Source organism: Notamacropus eugenii, chromosome 1 (assembly GCF_028372415.1).
Source record: "Notamacropus eugenii isolate mMacEug1 chromosome 1, mMacEug1.pri_v2, whole genome shotgun sequence".
Taxonomy (NCBI): domain Eukaryota; kingdom Metazoa; phylum Chordata; class Mammalia; order Diprotodontia; family Macropodidae; genus Notamacropus; species Notamacropus eugenii.
Window position 1 is genome coordinate 313,026,252 of NC_092872.1, and position 16,599 is coordinate 313,042,850.

General features: G+C 36.3%; 1 protein-coding gene across 6 annotated transcripts in view; it reads right to left on the reverse strand.

The window, feature by feature from the left end:
• GARIN2 (golgi associated RAB2 interactor family member 2) overlaps nt 1–16,599 on the reverse strand; it is a 49,991-nt gene that overhangs the window by 7,176 nt on the left and 26,216 nt on the right. For all 6 annotated transcript variants that reach the window (XM_072629569.1, XM_072629567.1, XM_072629570.1 and 3 more), the window contains 2 exons: nt 8,015–8,285; nt 804–1,057 (listed from right to left, as the gene is read on the reverse strand). In XM_072629569.1, coding sequence (XP_072485670.1) covers nt 804–1,057; nt 8,015–8,285 — 525 coding nt within the window. The remainder of the gene's footprint in view (nt 1–803; nt 1,058–8,014; nt 8,286–16,599) is intronic.

Consider the following 16,599-nt stretch of genomic DNA (forward strand, 5'->3'; position numbering starts at 1 on the left):
ATCCATTCTAATCCTTAAGTAATTGTTGTTATCCATAACTGGATCCTTTTTAGTAAGAGTCAGATTCCAAATTAAAAGGTGATGGAAACAGGATATAGCACTCTAATAAAAATGTGTTCAAGGCAGAGCATAATAGAATTACCCCACAGTCCCTGTGTGTTAGACTCTATTAATGTGTCAGAGTATCAGGTTGACTTTCATCACCATTGCATTACATTGTTGATTTGCATTCAGGTTACTAAAATTATTTTAAATTTCCTCCAGGGAACATGTTAATTGACAGCAGGAAAGACCATTTAAAATATAAACTGGATGGCATGGAAGTCAGTCTGAGAATAAAAATCTACTCTAGTTAAGCAACATAGTATGGCAGAGAAAGAAGTATATAGGAAATCAGATTACTTGGTTCCATTTCTAATTTTAGCTCTAACTTTTCCTAGTTGTGTGATTTTGGATGAGTCACTTAATTTATCCAAGCCTCACTCTATTCTTCTATGAAATTCTATGATAATACCTGCTCTGCCAATCTTTCAGGTTGTTACGAGACTCAAATGAGGTAGTATATGTAAAACCACTTTGTAAATCATAAAATGCTATAGAATTGTAAAGTATTATTATAAACCAATGTGGTTAATTGAGAGTTGACTATCATTACTCATTAACTCTAAGAAGCTTCCAAAGATCAATGTTTGAACTAATGCTGGAACTTTAAAAATACGTGTGTGTGGTATGTGTGTGTATGTGTGTGTGTGTGTGTGTATAGATTTTTTACCCATTACTTAGAATCTGGGAGTCTTACGCACCTTAACTTTTCTGCCTCAGTGGATGACTTTGTAACAACAATCTTCTTTTCATCAAAGTAAGGATCACTGATCTTCTTTTGTATAACAGCTTCACTTTGTTTCAAGTTGGTTTGAATTTTCACTTCTGATTTATTCTCACATTCTTCCAAAGCTACTTCAGAGATTATGATATTATTAGATGGCTCATTATCAAGGACAGTATCACTTTCTGGATCTTGTAAATACACAAGCTGCTCACTTATCTCATTGTTTTTCTTTGGAAATAATAACAAACATAAAATAAAACACAGTAAGAACATCATTTAATAATAATTGGGGGAGGGTGGAGTTGAGACCTGTGATTTTATCTGAGGAATCGGAAACTACCTTCATTGATGTATATTGCCAACTTTCTCTATATTTTACAATCTTAAAGAATTGTCTGGGCACTAAGAGGTTAAATGGCTTGTTCATGATCACATAGCTAGTATGCATCTGAGTTAAAATTTGAACTCAAGTTTTCCTGATTATACGGATAGTCTTATAGTTATTGAGTACCCACATGGTTTAGGGGTTCTCTTAGGTAGGAAGAGAACTACCTAAGGGCTTCCTTAGCTAGGAAAATGAATTCCCCTGCAGAATGGACAAAAGGATTGGGAAAGTAGAGTCTACATAGTGTCTTTATAGTCACTGACTGAAAGGAATCATTTATACCACCTTATTGTTTTCCTGTTTGTAGTCATTTACTGATTTCAAGTAGACTTTAGTACACAGCTCAGTTTTTTTGTCTCTATTATCTCCTGCTAACAGTATTGAAAACTTCATTATTTTTATTTAGTGTTTACATTCCTCTAACTTCCTGACCATATGGCTCCTTAACATATTCAACTCCATTTTACTTCAAGTCACCTAACAGGATGGTTATACATTAGTCCTCACTATCTCTCCATATTTCCATTTTCAAGATAACAAACATTGAAATTTCATTCTTCGGCTGCAACTTCTCATCTTCTCATTTCTCTAATTCTTGCACTGATACTAAATCTATGTTTTCATTTACAGTTAACATTATTCTTCACCCTCATTTTAACTTCCAGTCCTTTGACCTATCTTTATTGTCATGTTTATCTTCTCCAATTACCTCCATACTCAGCTTGACCCTGGGTCCGTCACTGTAGTATTTCACTGGCCAGGATTATAAAATCCCTTGTCCTTGTGGCTTTCCAGTATTCCTGACCTACTAATTTTCATGTTTGGACTATACTGACTTCATGTTTTTGCATTTCTGCTTCAGGACTGCTCAATGTCATAAAGAGTGGCAAGAACTCAGATTTATTTCATCCGCTACAAATTTATAGTATATTACATTATCCAGGTGTTTGCTTGCTGTTCAATAAATCAGTCATTCAACTAATAGGACAATTAATAAGTATTTATGAAGTATCTATTATGAGTCAAGCATTCTGCTAGGCACCAAGAATACAAATATAAAGAGTGAAAGAAACTCTACTCTCAGAGATCAAGGACCTTACATTCTAACAAGGAATTTTATGTACTTGTGTCCTTGTTTCTCCTGTGTATGTATACACACACACATGTATACATAGAAACACATCTGCATATACACATGTATACATGTCCTTATTTCTCCTATATATACCCACACATACACACATACATGCATGAATATACATGCATATACATTATTTGCTTTTACATACATATATATAATATATACATCTACATATACATACACATGTATGCATGCATACATACGCAGTGAGTGTCCTAAAAGTCAGTGCAGTTTTGAGCTTTACTCCTAGGAACCTGCTGGTCAAGCATTGGAGAGAAGTTGAATCTCCTTTTTTGTTTTTTTAAACTCAGGCAATGAGGAAGCCAAATCAGTGGCCTAAGCCACAGTCCCCTGAATCAATTAAATCTGTAGGACAATATCAGTCTTTTAAAGAAAAACTAGCCTAACCTATATGGGACAAGGCCTTAGACCATTCCTCCTACCACATATATCTCTATCACTTATTACTTGTCTTGTTAAAGGACCTATGTTTGCAAAAAATATTTATAGCAACTTTTTTGTAGTGCAAAAAACTGGTAACTATGTGGGGATATATCTACTGGGCAATGGCAAAATAAATTATGACAAAAGAATATAATGTAATATTATTGTGCCATTAAAGATGAAGAAATGGATGATTTCAGAGAAATATGGGAAGACTTATATGAACTTAATCAGAGTAGTGTGTGAAACCTTCAGAACAATTTATTCAATAATAGTATCAGTATAAAGAAAGAAAGCTTTGAAAGACCCAGGAACTCTGATCAATGCAATGAGCAATTATGGTTCTAGGTAATGAAGCATGCTGCTCATCTCTTGACCAAAGGATGATGGACTCAAGCTGTGGACCAAGATTTGTAAGTTTCTTTAGGTCAAGGACTATATCTTATTCATCTTTGTGTCTCTCAGACCACCAAACACTTTACATTGTACATAGTAGTGTTGTGAATGAATCTCATATAAACAAGAAAAGTAAAGCAGTTGAAATGATCAAATACTTATGATATGAAATGAGAAAGGGAAAGGGCTGTACCTTCCCACACCCCAGTCTCAGTTAATATAGCTGCAAAAAGCCCAAAATGTCATCAGAAAGCATTAAGTAGAAGGGTAGTCATAAATGATGAGGTTTTAATGTGTAGAAAAATGGGAGTCAGTGTCTTATGATCCTTTTATAAGGTGTGAACTCCTTTGATTTAAGAAACAAACAGTGTGATTGGCTAACAAAACAAGCTAACCTCATCTCCAGGGACTTTGAATAGCTAGAAGAATTTTACCAGTTTGTCTGTTTCCTAATTCATCAGTTGAAGAGTTGGAGTCAGAAATGGAAAAAGTATGAGGACCCCTAAGAATTGTGTTTGTGGAAAGTGCATCCTAGTTTGTGGGGGATGTTTTTGTATCTACCATTTTTGTTGTGCCATTTGAACAAATGCCTCTACTAAGTTCTAATCAAGTCTACTTGTGGTTTGTTGTTCAGACATTTCAGTCATGTCTGACTCTTTGTGACCCCATTTGGGGTTTCCTTGGCAAAGACACTGGAGTAGTTTGCCATTGCCTTCTCCAGCTCATTTTACAGATGAGAAAACTAGAGGTAATCAGGATTAAGTGACTTGCCCAGAGTCACACAAGCTAATAAGTGTCTGAGGCTAGATTTGAACTCAGGAAAATAAGTCTTCCTGAATCCTGGCTTAATAGTCTATCTGCTGGGCCACCTAGATGCCCCATTGAGTCTGCAGTTGAGTCTACTACCTAATTATTAATGGTGAGGGCTCAGGAGCTGCAGGATTAGAAATATAGCCCCATCAATAATCCCTAGAATACTGATAGTGGTGTTAGTAGTGACGGTGGTGGTAGTGGTAGTAGTAGTAATAATAGTAGTAGTTATTATTGTTACTGCTGCTGCTGTAACTATTTCTGTAGTTAATATACCGTGGGGATCCAGTTCTTTGATTGTGAGTGCAAGTTGGGGGAGTATTCCAGAGGGAGTATTATACTCAGAGACATTCTTCATCTGAGATTTTCCGTCTTGTATACCCTAGTTTACAGAGATCCACTGAAGAAAAATTATCATTTTCTCTCTCTTTTTTTAGTTTTAGATTGCAATTGGACATCCTATTTTATAACGTGTTCTTTTACAAATTAGAATGGTTCCTTTGAGAGAACTTTGGTTTGTTTGAATGCCTATGTACATCTATTTTATTGCTGTATCTCTTGTGAGTTTTGTAGCTAATATTAATAGTACAGATCTCTAAAATGCAGGTGCCTAGAAATTTACCTAGAAAACACTGTGGGAGCTTATTCATGTCATTTTTTTTCTTTTTAAGGAAACCTAGACTAGAATGGGAACCACTGGATAATACAAAAGGATCCCTCTGGGCTACATACTTAGTATGACTTAGAAAACCACATATTAACATTATGTATGTTTTATTATATTTTTATTTATTTTGTTAAATATTTTCCAATTACATTTTATCTAGTTAAGGTCACACTCCAAGTATTGTAGGCTGCATGTCTGACATCTCTGACCTAGACTATTCACTTTATTATGATGAGTCAAGACAACATTTCTGAGATTTTCATGTACTACAGGTTCATAGAAAAAGGTTTGCTTGCTGGCCTAGAAAGTCCCAGTAATCAACCCCAAGGGCTCAGTCCATTTGAGGGATCCTCACACCTCTTTATGGGAATTTCTACATTTGTTTTCTTTTTAAGTTAATCTATTTGTCCTGAGGAGTAAGTTTAGACTTCCAATTATATTCTTTATATGTTTCAGGCATCCTTGGAGAAAATTTGGGTGGGTACAAGGACTCAGAGGACATTTTTTTTGTCTAAAAGTCCAGGGAGATTCTCCTTACATGGGAAAGAATTCCTGGAGACATTTTAGAGTACCTTGAGCATGATAGATATGTTTTGTTTGGACTTATAGTTGGATTTCCTTGTCTGTTTCAAAGACCTGTATGTTGTTGCAGGCACCCAGCAGGAATTTTCTAGGATTAAAGACGATTTGTATATGGAGTCCAGAGCAAAGAGGCCCTGTAGAAGAGGGTGAGTTTCTCAGCCCCCCTGGATCCAGCACTAGTTTATCATAGTACTTGGGACAGAACTCAAAGCAGAGGGGTCCCTTGTTGGAGATGGAAAGAGAAAGGACTTCTGAGAGGAGCCTTGTGCCTTGGTTGGAGCACTGTGAGTCAGCACCAAAACAGGGTAACTTGGCTTCTCACCTGAAGGATGAGGCGTTGTTTTCTAGTTGATTCTAGGTTCTTCATCTCTATGAACAGAACCTTATGTATTCTAGAGAACCAAGCTTTCCCTCTGAGATGGGAAGCTTGATTTTCTTTTCTTTTTGTTTATTGTCTTTGGTTACAACAGGCTTTTGCAGGAGGTAACCTATGAGAATTTGTCAAATGACAAATTCTGTTAAGTTGAATCACCATTCATTTGGAGGTAATGTTAATTTCCTGACACAAAACCGTAACCTATGGACTTTTGTCAGAGTTTTCTCTTAGTATAATGGAGTGAGAAAGGCACTAGAAAGAACAGTGCTTGAATCTCCCCAAGAGCTATCCAGAGTTTGGAATTTATGGACTTTGTTGAAAGCACTCTGGTTAACTAGGAGTAGAATACAAGTGAAAGGTTTTTACTTCCCTCTTCAATTATTGTAACTTTGAAGGCCAGAATATAATTCCAACGAAATTAGTGTAAAGGTAATCACGTATGAAAAGATTTGCATGTGTAAACAATGTATGTCATACAATATGTGTGATCCCTTTATGAGGTATGAACCTCATTGATGACTGAGCCAAGGAAGGAACAGTCCTGACTGGCTAGAAAACAAGCTAATCACAACTCTGTGGGCACAAAACAGCTAGAGTAATTTTAAGCAATTTGTCTGTTCAGGAGTTCACCAGTTTGAGAATTAAACTCAGAAGTGTAAGAAGAACCAGGTCTTCATAAGGGAGTCACTTCAATTCCAAAGGACCCAAGAAAGAAAAAATTATATCCACATCCAGAGAAAGAACTGTTGAACTCTGAGTGTACATTGAAGCATGCTTTTATTCACTCCTTATTTTTCGTGTGTGTGTGTTTTCTTTTGCAATATGACTAATGTGGAAATATGTTTTACATGACTCCATATGTAAATTGATATATCGCTTGCCCTTTCAAAGGGGATAGGAAGAATGGGAAAGATGGAGAGAATTTGAAACTCAAAATTTTTAAAAAATAAATGTTGAAAATGTTCAAAAATGCAATTGGGAAATATTTAAAGAAATAAATTTAAAAAAATTTTTTTCAAGGGAATTACTTTTGCTTGAAACAAGGGGATTTTCTCTTTTTCTTACCATTGACTTGACCATGTCATCCAAGAGACTGTTCTAGTAGGAGCAGAGACACATAGTGAGGGCAAATGGAGTCAGTTGGTTCAGAGAGGAGACAGCTTCAAGGAATCTGATCCCCTCAGGCTGTGGACTCAAGAAAGAGCTGCTAGTCCCAGGACTGGTTAGTTATCCTCTTACTCCATGTGGTCCCTATAAGAATAACTGACTGCAATTGTACTTTAGGTTTGTGCCCACTCTTTCCACAGATATAGTAGATATTTGTGGGGAAAGTACACTCTATATGAGGCAGAAATATATTTGCAACTGTTGTTCTTGCTATGTATTCAAACAAATGCCTTTTCATCTACTAAGTCATTGTTCATGGGAAGAACATCTTTGGGAGTTTAGGAGTTCAAGTGTTGGAAATATAAAGTGCTGGAAATATAACCCCATAGAGTTATCCCTTGAATCCAAGATAGCAGCCACATTCTGGGAATGCGGTTGAAGTGTAAATGTTAAGCAAGGGAGTAGCCTGTGTATGTGTCTGTTCATGGCTCATTCATTTCTCTATCTCTCCTCTCTTGCTGTTAACTCTTTGGTGACTTCATGTAAATAACTCCCAAGTCTAGATCTCTACCCCTAATCTCACACTTTAGGCATTTCTGATTTCCTTTTAGATACCTCCACCTAAGTGTACCACTGATACCTCAATCTCAATATGTACAAAACTAAACTCTTGGTTTTTCCTTGAAAACTTGCCCCTTCCTCTTAACTTTTCTATTTCTGTTGATGGTAACTGTTGTCTAAAGACTTCCATGATACTCTCCTTTCCTCAGTGTGTTCAGTACCTGGCTATCCTTCCCAACTCGGGCTCTCATACCAACATTTCCCAGTTCCTCAACTTACTAATTTCCCATCACCTACTTCTCCACCCCACCCAACCTGTGCACAGATATAGTCATATCAGAGGTCTTGACATTGCTTAAAAATTTACCTTCTGGAATGCCTGCTCCTTTATTAACCAATTTTCTTTCATCTTAAACCTGTTACTTAGAAATTAGTATGATGCTATATACCTTTATGGATATTAATACATGTTTGGTGATGGTGAGAGTTACTCTTGATCTCAGATGAGCAGACATCTCCTAGAATTGTTGTGATTTTATTTTCAACCACTTTGTTGCATAGACATAAACAATATTAAAATTGAATTATCAAGAGTATATTCTTAGCACTTTGATAATTAATCCCATCAGACTACCTTAAATCCAAGTAGAATGCATAACCTTTGGTTGCATGTTAATATTTTATATTAAATATTTAATATCCTCGATGTGACTTACTTGGATCTCATCCTCAGCATTGGTCATTTTGTCAGTGTTCTCATGGACTTTTGAAACTTTTCGGCCTATTGTAAAGGCAGTGGCCTTCTGTGATTCTACAGTAGACTTCAAGAGCGAAATGAGCTCAATCCATTGTTGGAACAGAACATCCTGTTTATGTGAGGGGGCGCAGAGCTGAAGATAGTAGGCACGTCCACTCACCAGCTTTACTTTGAGGCACATTTTCGGAGCATCATGAACAGAAATGGTCACAAACTGCAAGGGGAGAATCCTGCAAATAAACTCAAAAGTGATATAATCTGGAAACCTATAATATGTTACATTTTTATAATCCTTTATACTTTTTATTCTCAAAAATCTTGTAGTTGATTTTTTTCTACATCACTTTAATTTCAGGATATATCCTTCCCTGTCCCATATCCAAAGAGCCACGCCTAGTAACAAAGATTAAAAAAGAAAAAAGAAAAGTTCAGTGAAACCAACCAACATCTCAATCATGGCTAATAGTATATGCAACATTCCACTCCCACAGCATCCCCACCTCTGCAAAGAGGGGAAAGAGGGACATTTTCTCAGCTCTTCTCTGGTGCCAAGCTTGGTGATTGATACTTTTCAAAGTGCTTTCATTTTCTATGATCTCATATTCTCTCTATTACAATCCTTTGAGGAAAGGAGGACTGATATTATTATCCCAATATAATAGGTGAGAAAACTGAAGCATCTTGAAATTAACCGAGGTCAGACAATTTAGTGATCAAATAAGACTAGCACTGAGATCTCCTTATTCCTAATTTTGCTCTTTTTCCACTCAGATTTTATGTGTAGACTTTGTTTGCATGTTTACTGAAGGAAATATTGTACATTAAAATATGTATACATTTTCAGTTTGGATACTCAGCATTTAACTGAATGTCTACTGATTGCTAAATTCTCTTGTCTCTCTGCCTTTGCATTGGCTGCCCACCCTCCTTCTCTCTATATCTCAGAATTCTTGGTTTCTTTCAAGAATCAACTAAACTGTCAATTTTGCTAAAAACTTTCCCATCCATCTTGGCTCTACTTTATATGTCTTGTATATACATACAAAAGTACATATGTGTGTATATGCCCACATAGACACAATCTCTCCGCCATTAGAATTTAAGTTTCATGAAGGCAGGGACTATTTATTACACTGTTGTCTTTGTATCTCTAACATTTGTACTGTATCTGATACCTAGTAGCTGCTAACTAAATGATTAAGGGGTAACTTAGGAGAAAAAGAAGAAAGGGAGGAAGGAAGAAAAGAAGAAAGGATATGGATTTTATTAATCTCATCCTCAGAAATCTTACAGTTTAAGTGAGATTTCAAGAAACATTCATGAAGAACTTTTGGTGTTGTTCATCCTTTGTTTTGGCAGAAGGTCAGTGACATCAAGAGGGTGATGACTTGCAAGTGAATTAATTGTAAGTGAGGCAGAGCTGTGCAGTCATCAGCCTCACTTTCTCCTCCAGAGTCATTGGAGTCCAGCAGCAAGACACAGGTCAGGGAGACTATGGCCTCAGATGCAGTGGGGGACCTTGACCTTTTTAAGCTAAGGTCTTTCCCACATCTCAGTTTTTCTAAGAAAATGCCCATTCAGTAATGAAAGGTTAGAGAAGAAGTGAGGAAAAAGAGGGTCTAGTTTGCCTTCAATAAAAGAATCAATCTGGGACCTGAGAACTTTTAAAAATCAAGACACAGTACAGTGTACTGTGCCAATAAGACACTGATACAGTCATAAGACCAATTTAGTACCATAAAGGACAGAAAAGTATTTTTACATAAAGAAGGAATTTTTACCAATTTTTAAAGGATGTAGGACACTGCTGCTGTTATAAATGAAAACTTTGGTACCTAAAAGAAACAGGAAAAGCACTCTGGCTTAATTAAAGATGCTAATGTATATGAAGAAATCATAGTTTTTAGATGAGATTTTAACAATTTTGGACAGAAAACAAATTGTTACTTACATGTATAAAGATGCCTTGCTTGAGTATGTACAATTTGGTAGTTTAGAGGGAAAGAGAAAAAATGTTATTTATTAATAACTAGAAAATATGATCACAAAGAAACACTTCTTGGGTTGATAGAGCATGTTAAACACTTGAGAACAGAAGGGAATTGTCCCTCAGCTTACATGCATCTAAATATATTTTGACTAGGGAGGGTAAAACTAAAAACAACAACCACAAAAACATGAGAAATCATAAACACTTGAAGAGAGCAAAGATAAGAACAGTAGCTAGCTTTTATATAGGACCTACTATGTGCCAGATACCGTGTCAAGTGCTTTATAGATATCTGACTTGATCTTCACAACCACCCTTTCAGGTAGATGCTGAAATACTCCCAATAAATACTCCCAATTTACAGGGACCTAAGGTAAATACAGATTAAGTGAAAACTAAGATATAGATATACACACCCACACTCTCTAAGGTGTTTATATATGTACATATATGTATGTATATGCACATATGTGTGTATGTATAGACTACTGGAACAAAACTTTGAGGTTTACACCAGACCAAATAATGATCAGGAAAAGCACTTGAGGACCTAGAGAAAACCATGTGTGACCTTGAGGTTACAGGGAGGTAGAGGAGAGCACAAGACCCAAGAGAATCCAGACCAACACCACACAGGGTACTCCACCCAAAAATACAGCAGGGGATAGAGCCTGGTCCTGGGACAAAACTTCAATTTAGGAATTAAAGCTAGAGGAGTGAGTAAATCAAATAAAACCTTGACAAGTATAAAATAATTGTTGTAAATCTAATTCCAAAACAACCATAAGTGATGGGACCACCAATGATGGACCTCTAAAAGGAAAACACCATGCATGTGTGGGACCTGGACCCCCAACCCCCGAAACCAGATCTTGGCCATTCACCTGGCGCACCAGGCCCATCCCAGTCAATAATGCTTTTAACTGTCCTTTCACTGGGACTCTCCTACCACTTAACTCCTGCCATTGTCTACACTTGGCCTCATCCCAGGGTACATGCCACTCCTTAATCCCATCTGGATCTTTCCAGTTTTTCTGCTTGAAATTTCAATCTTACCCTCATCAATTGTGCAGATTATTAAAATCTGGTCTGCTTGTATTGGTGTCATAAATATGGCAGACTCACTAGGTGTCTTCCCCACCCAACCAGTGGCTAAATAAACGACTCACTACTTGGACTGAAAGAAGGCTTGAGTGGTCGAATTCTTTTGAGGCACACCCTCACCCTGTACCCTTGGATTCTGATTCCTAAAACCACCAAACCCCAACATAAGCAGAGACTAGAAGGAAAAATGGATCTTACACAAGGACTACATGAATGTGAAGAAATGCAACACAAGATTTTTTTAAAAGTGTTTTTTAACTTAAAAAATTAAAAGTTGAGGAAAGAACTAGAAAGAGAATATGAAAGAAAAAGTGGTAGATTTTTTCCAAGAAATGTACTCTCTGAAGAATAGAATAGACCAAACAAATGAATTGCTCCATGAGATAGAAAGAGATATTAGAATGAAATAAAAATGGAAAAAAAAATAGAAATAAAGATGAGATACCTGATATAAAAAAAAATGACCTGGAAGGAGGGATAATTTAAGAAGTATTAAATTATCTGAAAACCATGATTTTTAAAAAAAGCCATGATACTCTATTTCAGGAAATCATAAATGAAAACTACCCCAGTCTATTAAGACCATAGGGAAGAAATAAAAAGAAGACAGTGATTATAAGGGAAAAGTCCCAGAAATGTCATAGCCAAAATCCAGAGTTCCCAAGTCAAAGAAACAGAGACTGCAAACACCCAAAAAGAGGCAATTTAAAGTACCAAGGAACTACACACAGTATCACACAAGACCTGATAACTCTACTAAAAAAAAAAAAACCAGAGAAGATCTTGGAACACAGTATTTCAGAAAGCAAAATGAAACCAAAAATAACCTACCCTACAAAGCTGCATATGATCCTATAGAAGAGAAATGGGTTTTTTAATGGAAAAAAGAACTTTCAGATATTTCTGATGCAAAGACTAGAGATGAGTCTTTGAAATACTACCACAAGAGTCCAGGGAAACCTGGAAAGGTAAATTTACTTGAGCAATTAGAAAGAACTGTATGATGATGTAATGCTAACCTTTTAATGGAGAAGAAAAGAGAGTCATTTCAGAACCTTAATATCTTTAAGGAGTACTGAGGAAATTAACAACAAAAAGTGATGTCCTGAAGGTGGGTTGGTTTTGTTCTGAGTGTTTCAAGAGGGAGAAGGAGGAATTCATTAGTGTAGAAAGAAGGAAAGGGATGGTTAGCAATAATGATGCCCCTTCAAAAAAAGAGAACCATTGAAATTTTTTTTAAATACATAGAAGAGAACAGAAGGAAGTTCAGAAGGAAACAGATAAGCAGGACAGTTTTGAAAGTAATGTCTAAATTTTTTTTAGGCTAGCACTATAAAATGGGGATTCACAGTTTTATATAGACTTCTCTTTTGTATTATACTTTGAATACAGAAATGCTCCTTTTCTGATGTCTAAGTAAGTTCAGATTTTTAAAAATTTAAAAGACTATCAATTTCATAGGGAAAATTTGGTGTTTGTTGTACTTTTTCCTCCTTTGTTCTGGAAGGGGACCAGTGACATTTGGAGGGTGATGTTTTGACTTTCAAGTGAATTGAATTGAAGTGAGGCAGAACTGTGCAGTCATCAGCTCACTCTCTTCTCCAGAGTCAACGGAGTCCAGGAGCAAGACGTAGATCAGAGAGGCTGGTGATGGCCTCATATCTTGGCATTTTTAAGGTAAGGTCTTCCCCAGGTCTCAGTGTGTCTGAGGCAACATTCAATAATTAAAGGCTAGGTAAGAATTGAGGCAAAAAATGGACTACTTTGCCTTCATAAAAGAATCAATCTGGTAGGGGAAGACCCTCAGAGTTTCAGGCCAGAACGGAAACATTTGCTACATACATTTATTCTGAGCCATCAAAAGTCAAACAATGAGCAAGTGAGGCTTGGGCAGGGCCTGTTGTTGGCTAATCAATGAAAGCCAGAATGATTGGGTTTAAAGGCATAGTCAAGTACCTTAATTTGTATTCAGCGGGCTTTATCAAAGCCTGTTTTTTCAGAGCTATATTTCAAGAAATCATAAATGAAAACTACATGGGACAAAAGAGTTCATTGTCCCAGTTTTTTTTTAATGATAGAATAAATAAATATGGAAGAAAAAAATTAGCGCCCAAACCTCAAAGTACCTTGCAAACTCTAAGTGATCAAAATTTCTATCCCTTCAGACACATCACCCTCATGAGTAATAGTATAACTCCCAGGGGAGGAGGAGTGAAAGGTGATTCATTGAGTATCAGAAGCCTAAGTCATGGCAGATAAAGGAAACTAGGGAAGGAAACTGACTGTTAAGTGGTAATAAGAATATTTGGTAAAGATTGAAAACATTATAGGGGTGGAAAACTGGCATCATTATAGTAATAGGTAGAGGCAGTCATCTGACAGAAGGCCTTTTTAAATTCCTGATTTGTAGGAGAGAGAATTGATTTTATTGGCCAAGCAATGGACATTGGACATGTAATTGATCTTGGCAATCTTCTAGAGTTGGAGAGAAATGAAGCTTTTCATTAAGTAATTAATATAGGAGACAATGACATAACATCTAATTTTCTCCAAAGGAAATAAAGATAACTGTGAAACTAAGCAACTGATATTTCAGATGTGAACTTTCTGAGCAATGAAGTTTAAAATTTCCATCCTACCAGGTATGACTTTTCAGTCCCCTTCAGACATAGAATGCTCCTGGGGATAGTGCTCTGATACATCCATCCCCCTAGCTAATATCACATGGGGGCAGCTAGGTAGTTCAGTGGATAGAGCACCAGTGTAAGAGTCAGGAGGACCTGACTTCAAATCTCACCTCAGACACTTGATACTCACTAGCTATGTGACCTTGGGCAAGTCACTTAACCCAAATTGCCTCATCCTGGGTCATCTCCAGTCATACTGATAAATATCTGATCACTGGATTCAGATGGTTCTGGAGGAGAAGTGAGGCTGGTGACCTGCACATCCCTCCTTCACTCAAAACAAAGTCAAGTACAAGTCATGTCATAATTTCTCTGATGTCATGGTCTTCTTCGGCAATGAAGGACAAACACACACCCAGACTGGATATATAAATAGAAATGTATTGGTAGATGCTTAAGAGCTAGATGGGTGAGTAGAAGGAGTGAATAACCTCAGTAGGGTTATCCCTTGATACCAAGAGGATTTGAATGTAACCATGTAACAATGATCTCTCTCTACCTAGAACTGCCAAAGTGAAATCAAATTAAGAGTGAATAAACCAGCCAATGAGTAGGTGTCCATATATGCTGAAATGGAGGGTTGACATTGTTGGAGTCCATGTAAAAAGATCACACCTCAGTCACCCCATATACTGTGTTATATTGTAAGGGTAGTGACAGTACCACTGTAATTATACAAAATTTACAAACCTTGGGAGAATGCAAAAGAGGCAAATACTTTAGAGCAGGGTCAAAATAACTAGGAAATGTTTATCTGTGATAGCAGATCTCAGAAAAAATGATAGTCAAACAGCCTGTATGTATTACCTGTAGCAGCAGTACTGAAGAACAATGCATCTATGTATATAGACTAGAAGACTTTGAATGAAAAAACTGAAGTGGACCATTATACCTTACCAGGACAATATTCCCTGGAATAAAGTTAAGCAGCCAATAGACCTAAGCGTGATATTTATACAGTGGAGGAGTTCAACAATGAGGAAGATAAGGAAAAGATGCTTTTGTCTGATCAGCTGGATTTTACCAGTTTGAGTGAATGTCCTAAGGCATCATGGAGACACCTACTATTTCCAAAGACTGATGAAAAAATAGGTAGTTGGAAACTACCTACCACACCACTCTACCTGTTGTTTTTTCTTGCCACCTTTGTTTTGAGAAGAAAAACCAGAGGAGCTTTGAAGTATATTTTGTGTCTTGGTGACCTGGTTTTTTTTTTTTGTTTTGTTTTCTTGCTTGAAGAATAAACTTGTTTAAGGAGTAAATCATTGTCTTTGGGAAGACCATGGAAGGACAGGAGAAAGGACTGATGAAGAGTGTTGAATCAACCAGAAAAAAATGGTCTTTCCACTGACAAGTGACAGTATGTGGGTCATATCTCAATATGGTATAAACTCTCATTCACAAAAGGTGGAAATATTCCTATTATTGCAAATGAATTATTTTTGCTACCATTGCTAAGCCATTGAATGACTTCACTTGTGTGTATTAAGATTAAAGAGACTCTGAAACAGAAGGGGAAAAATTGCAAATTTCAAAATCTACAGAGTCCTCTAGAGACTGACAGATGGACAGATGTGAACAACTTCTCTAATTGTTTAAAAAATTCAGTTTTAGGTTTCAAATTTTCCCCTCTCCTTATCCCCTTTTTCCAATTCATTAGAATGGCCAAAAAAAAAAAAAAGTGCATTACAAATATATGTATAGTCATGCAAAATAAATTTCCACATTAGCCATGTTCTCTCTCCCCAACAAAGAATAAAAAGATAGAAGGAAAGAACTTATCTCACTGAAGATGGATAATATATTTCATTACATCCTATAACTTGTTCACATAGAATGACTTGTCCTTCTATTCTTCCACTGATAGGCATATCTCTTCAGTTTCCAGTTCTTTGCCACCACAAAAAGAGCTGCTATAAATACTTTTGTACATGTGGATCCTCCTTTTCCTCTTTCTTTGATTTCTTTTGGAAATAGACCTAGTAGTGGTATTGCTATCAAAGGTTATGTACAGTTTAATAGTTTTTTGGGCATAGTTCCAAATTGCTTTTCAGAATGGTTGAACCAATTCAGAACTCCACTATCAGTCCACTAACAGTACCTGTTTCCTCACAGCATTTGTCATTTTCCTTATTTGTCAACATGGTCAATTTAATATATGTATGGTGATACCTCAGAGTCATTTTAATTAACATTTCTCTAATCATTAGTGATTTAGAGTTAGATAAATTTTTTCATAGCTTGGGTTCCTTTCTCTGAAAGCTACCTATTCACACCGTTTAAACATTTTTCAATTTAGGAATGGCTCTTAAGTTGTACAAATTTGACTTACTTCCCTATACCTGTTTAAAATGAGTTCTTTATCAGAGAAACTTGCTGCAAAGATTTCCCCCCACTTTCCTGCTTCTCTTCTAATTTTGGCAGCATTTGTTTTGTGAAAAACCTTTTTTGTTTTATGTAATCAAAATTGAACATTTTGCCTCTTAACCACTTTCTCTTTCTCCTGTTTGGTTATAAACTCCAGTTGTATCCACAGATTTGATAGATAATTTCTTCTCAATTCCATCACTTTCTATTTGTATCATTTTTTTATATCTTAATATTTTTATATATATCTTAATACTTTTGGAGCTTATCTTGGCATATGGTGTGAGGTGTCAATCTAGACATAGTTTCTGCCAGACTCCTTTTCAGAAAAGTTTTCCCAGCAGTTTTTGTCACCCAGTATATTCTTGCCCAAATAGTTGAGATCTTTGGATTTAT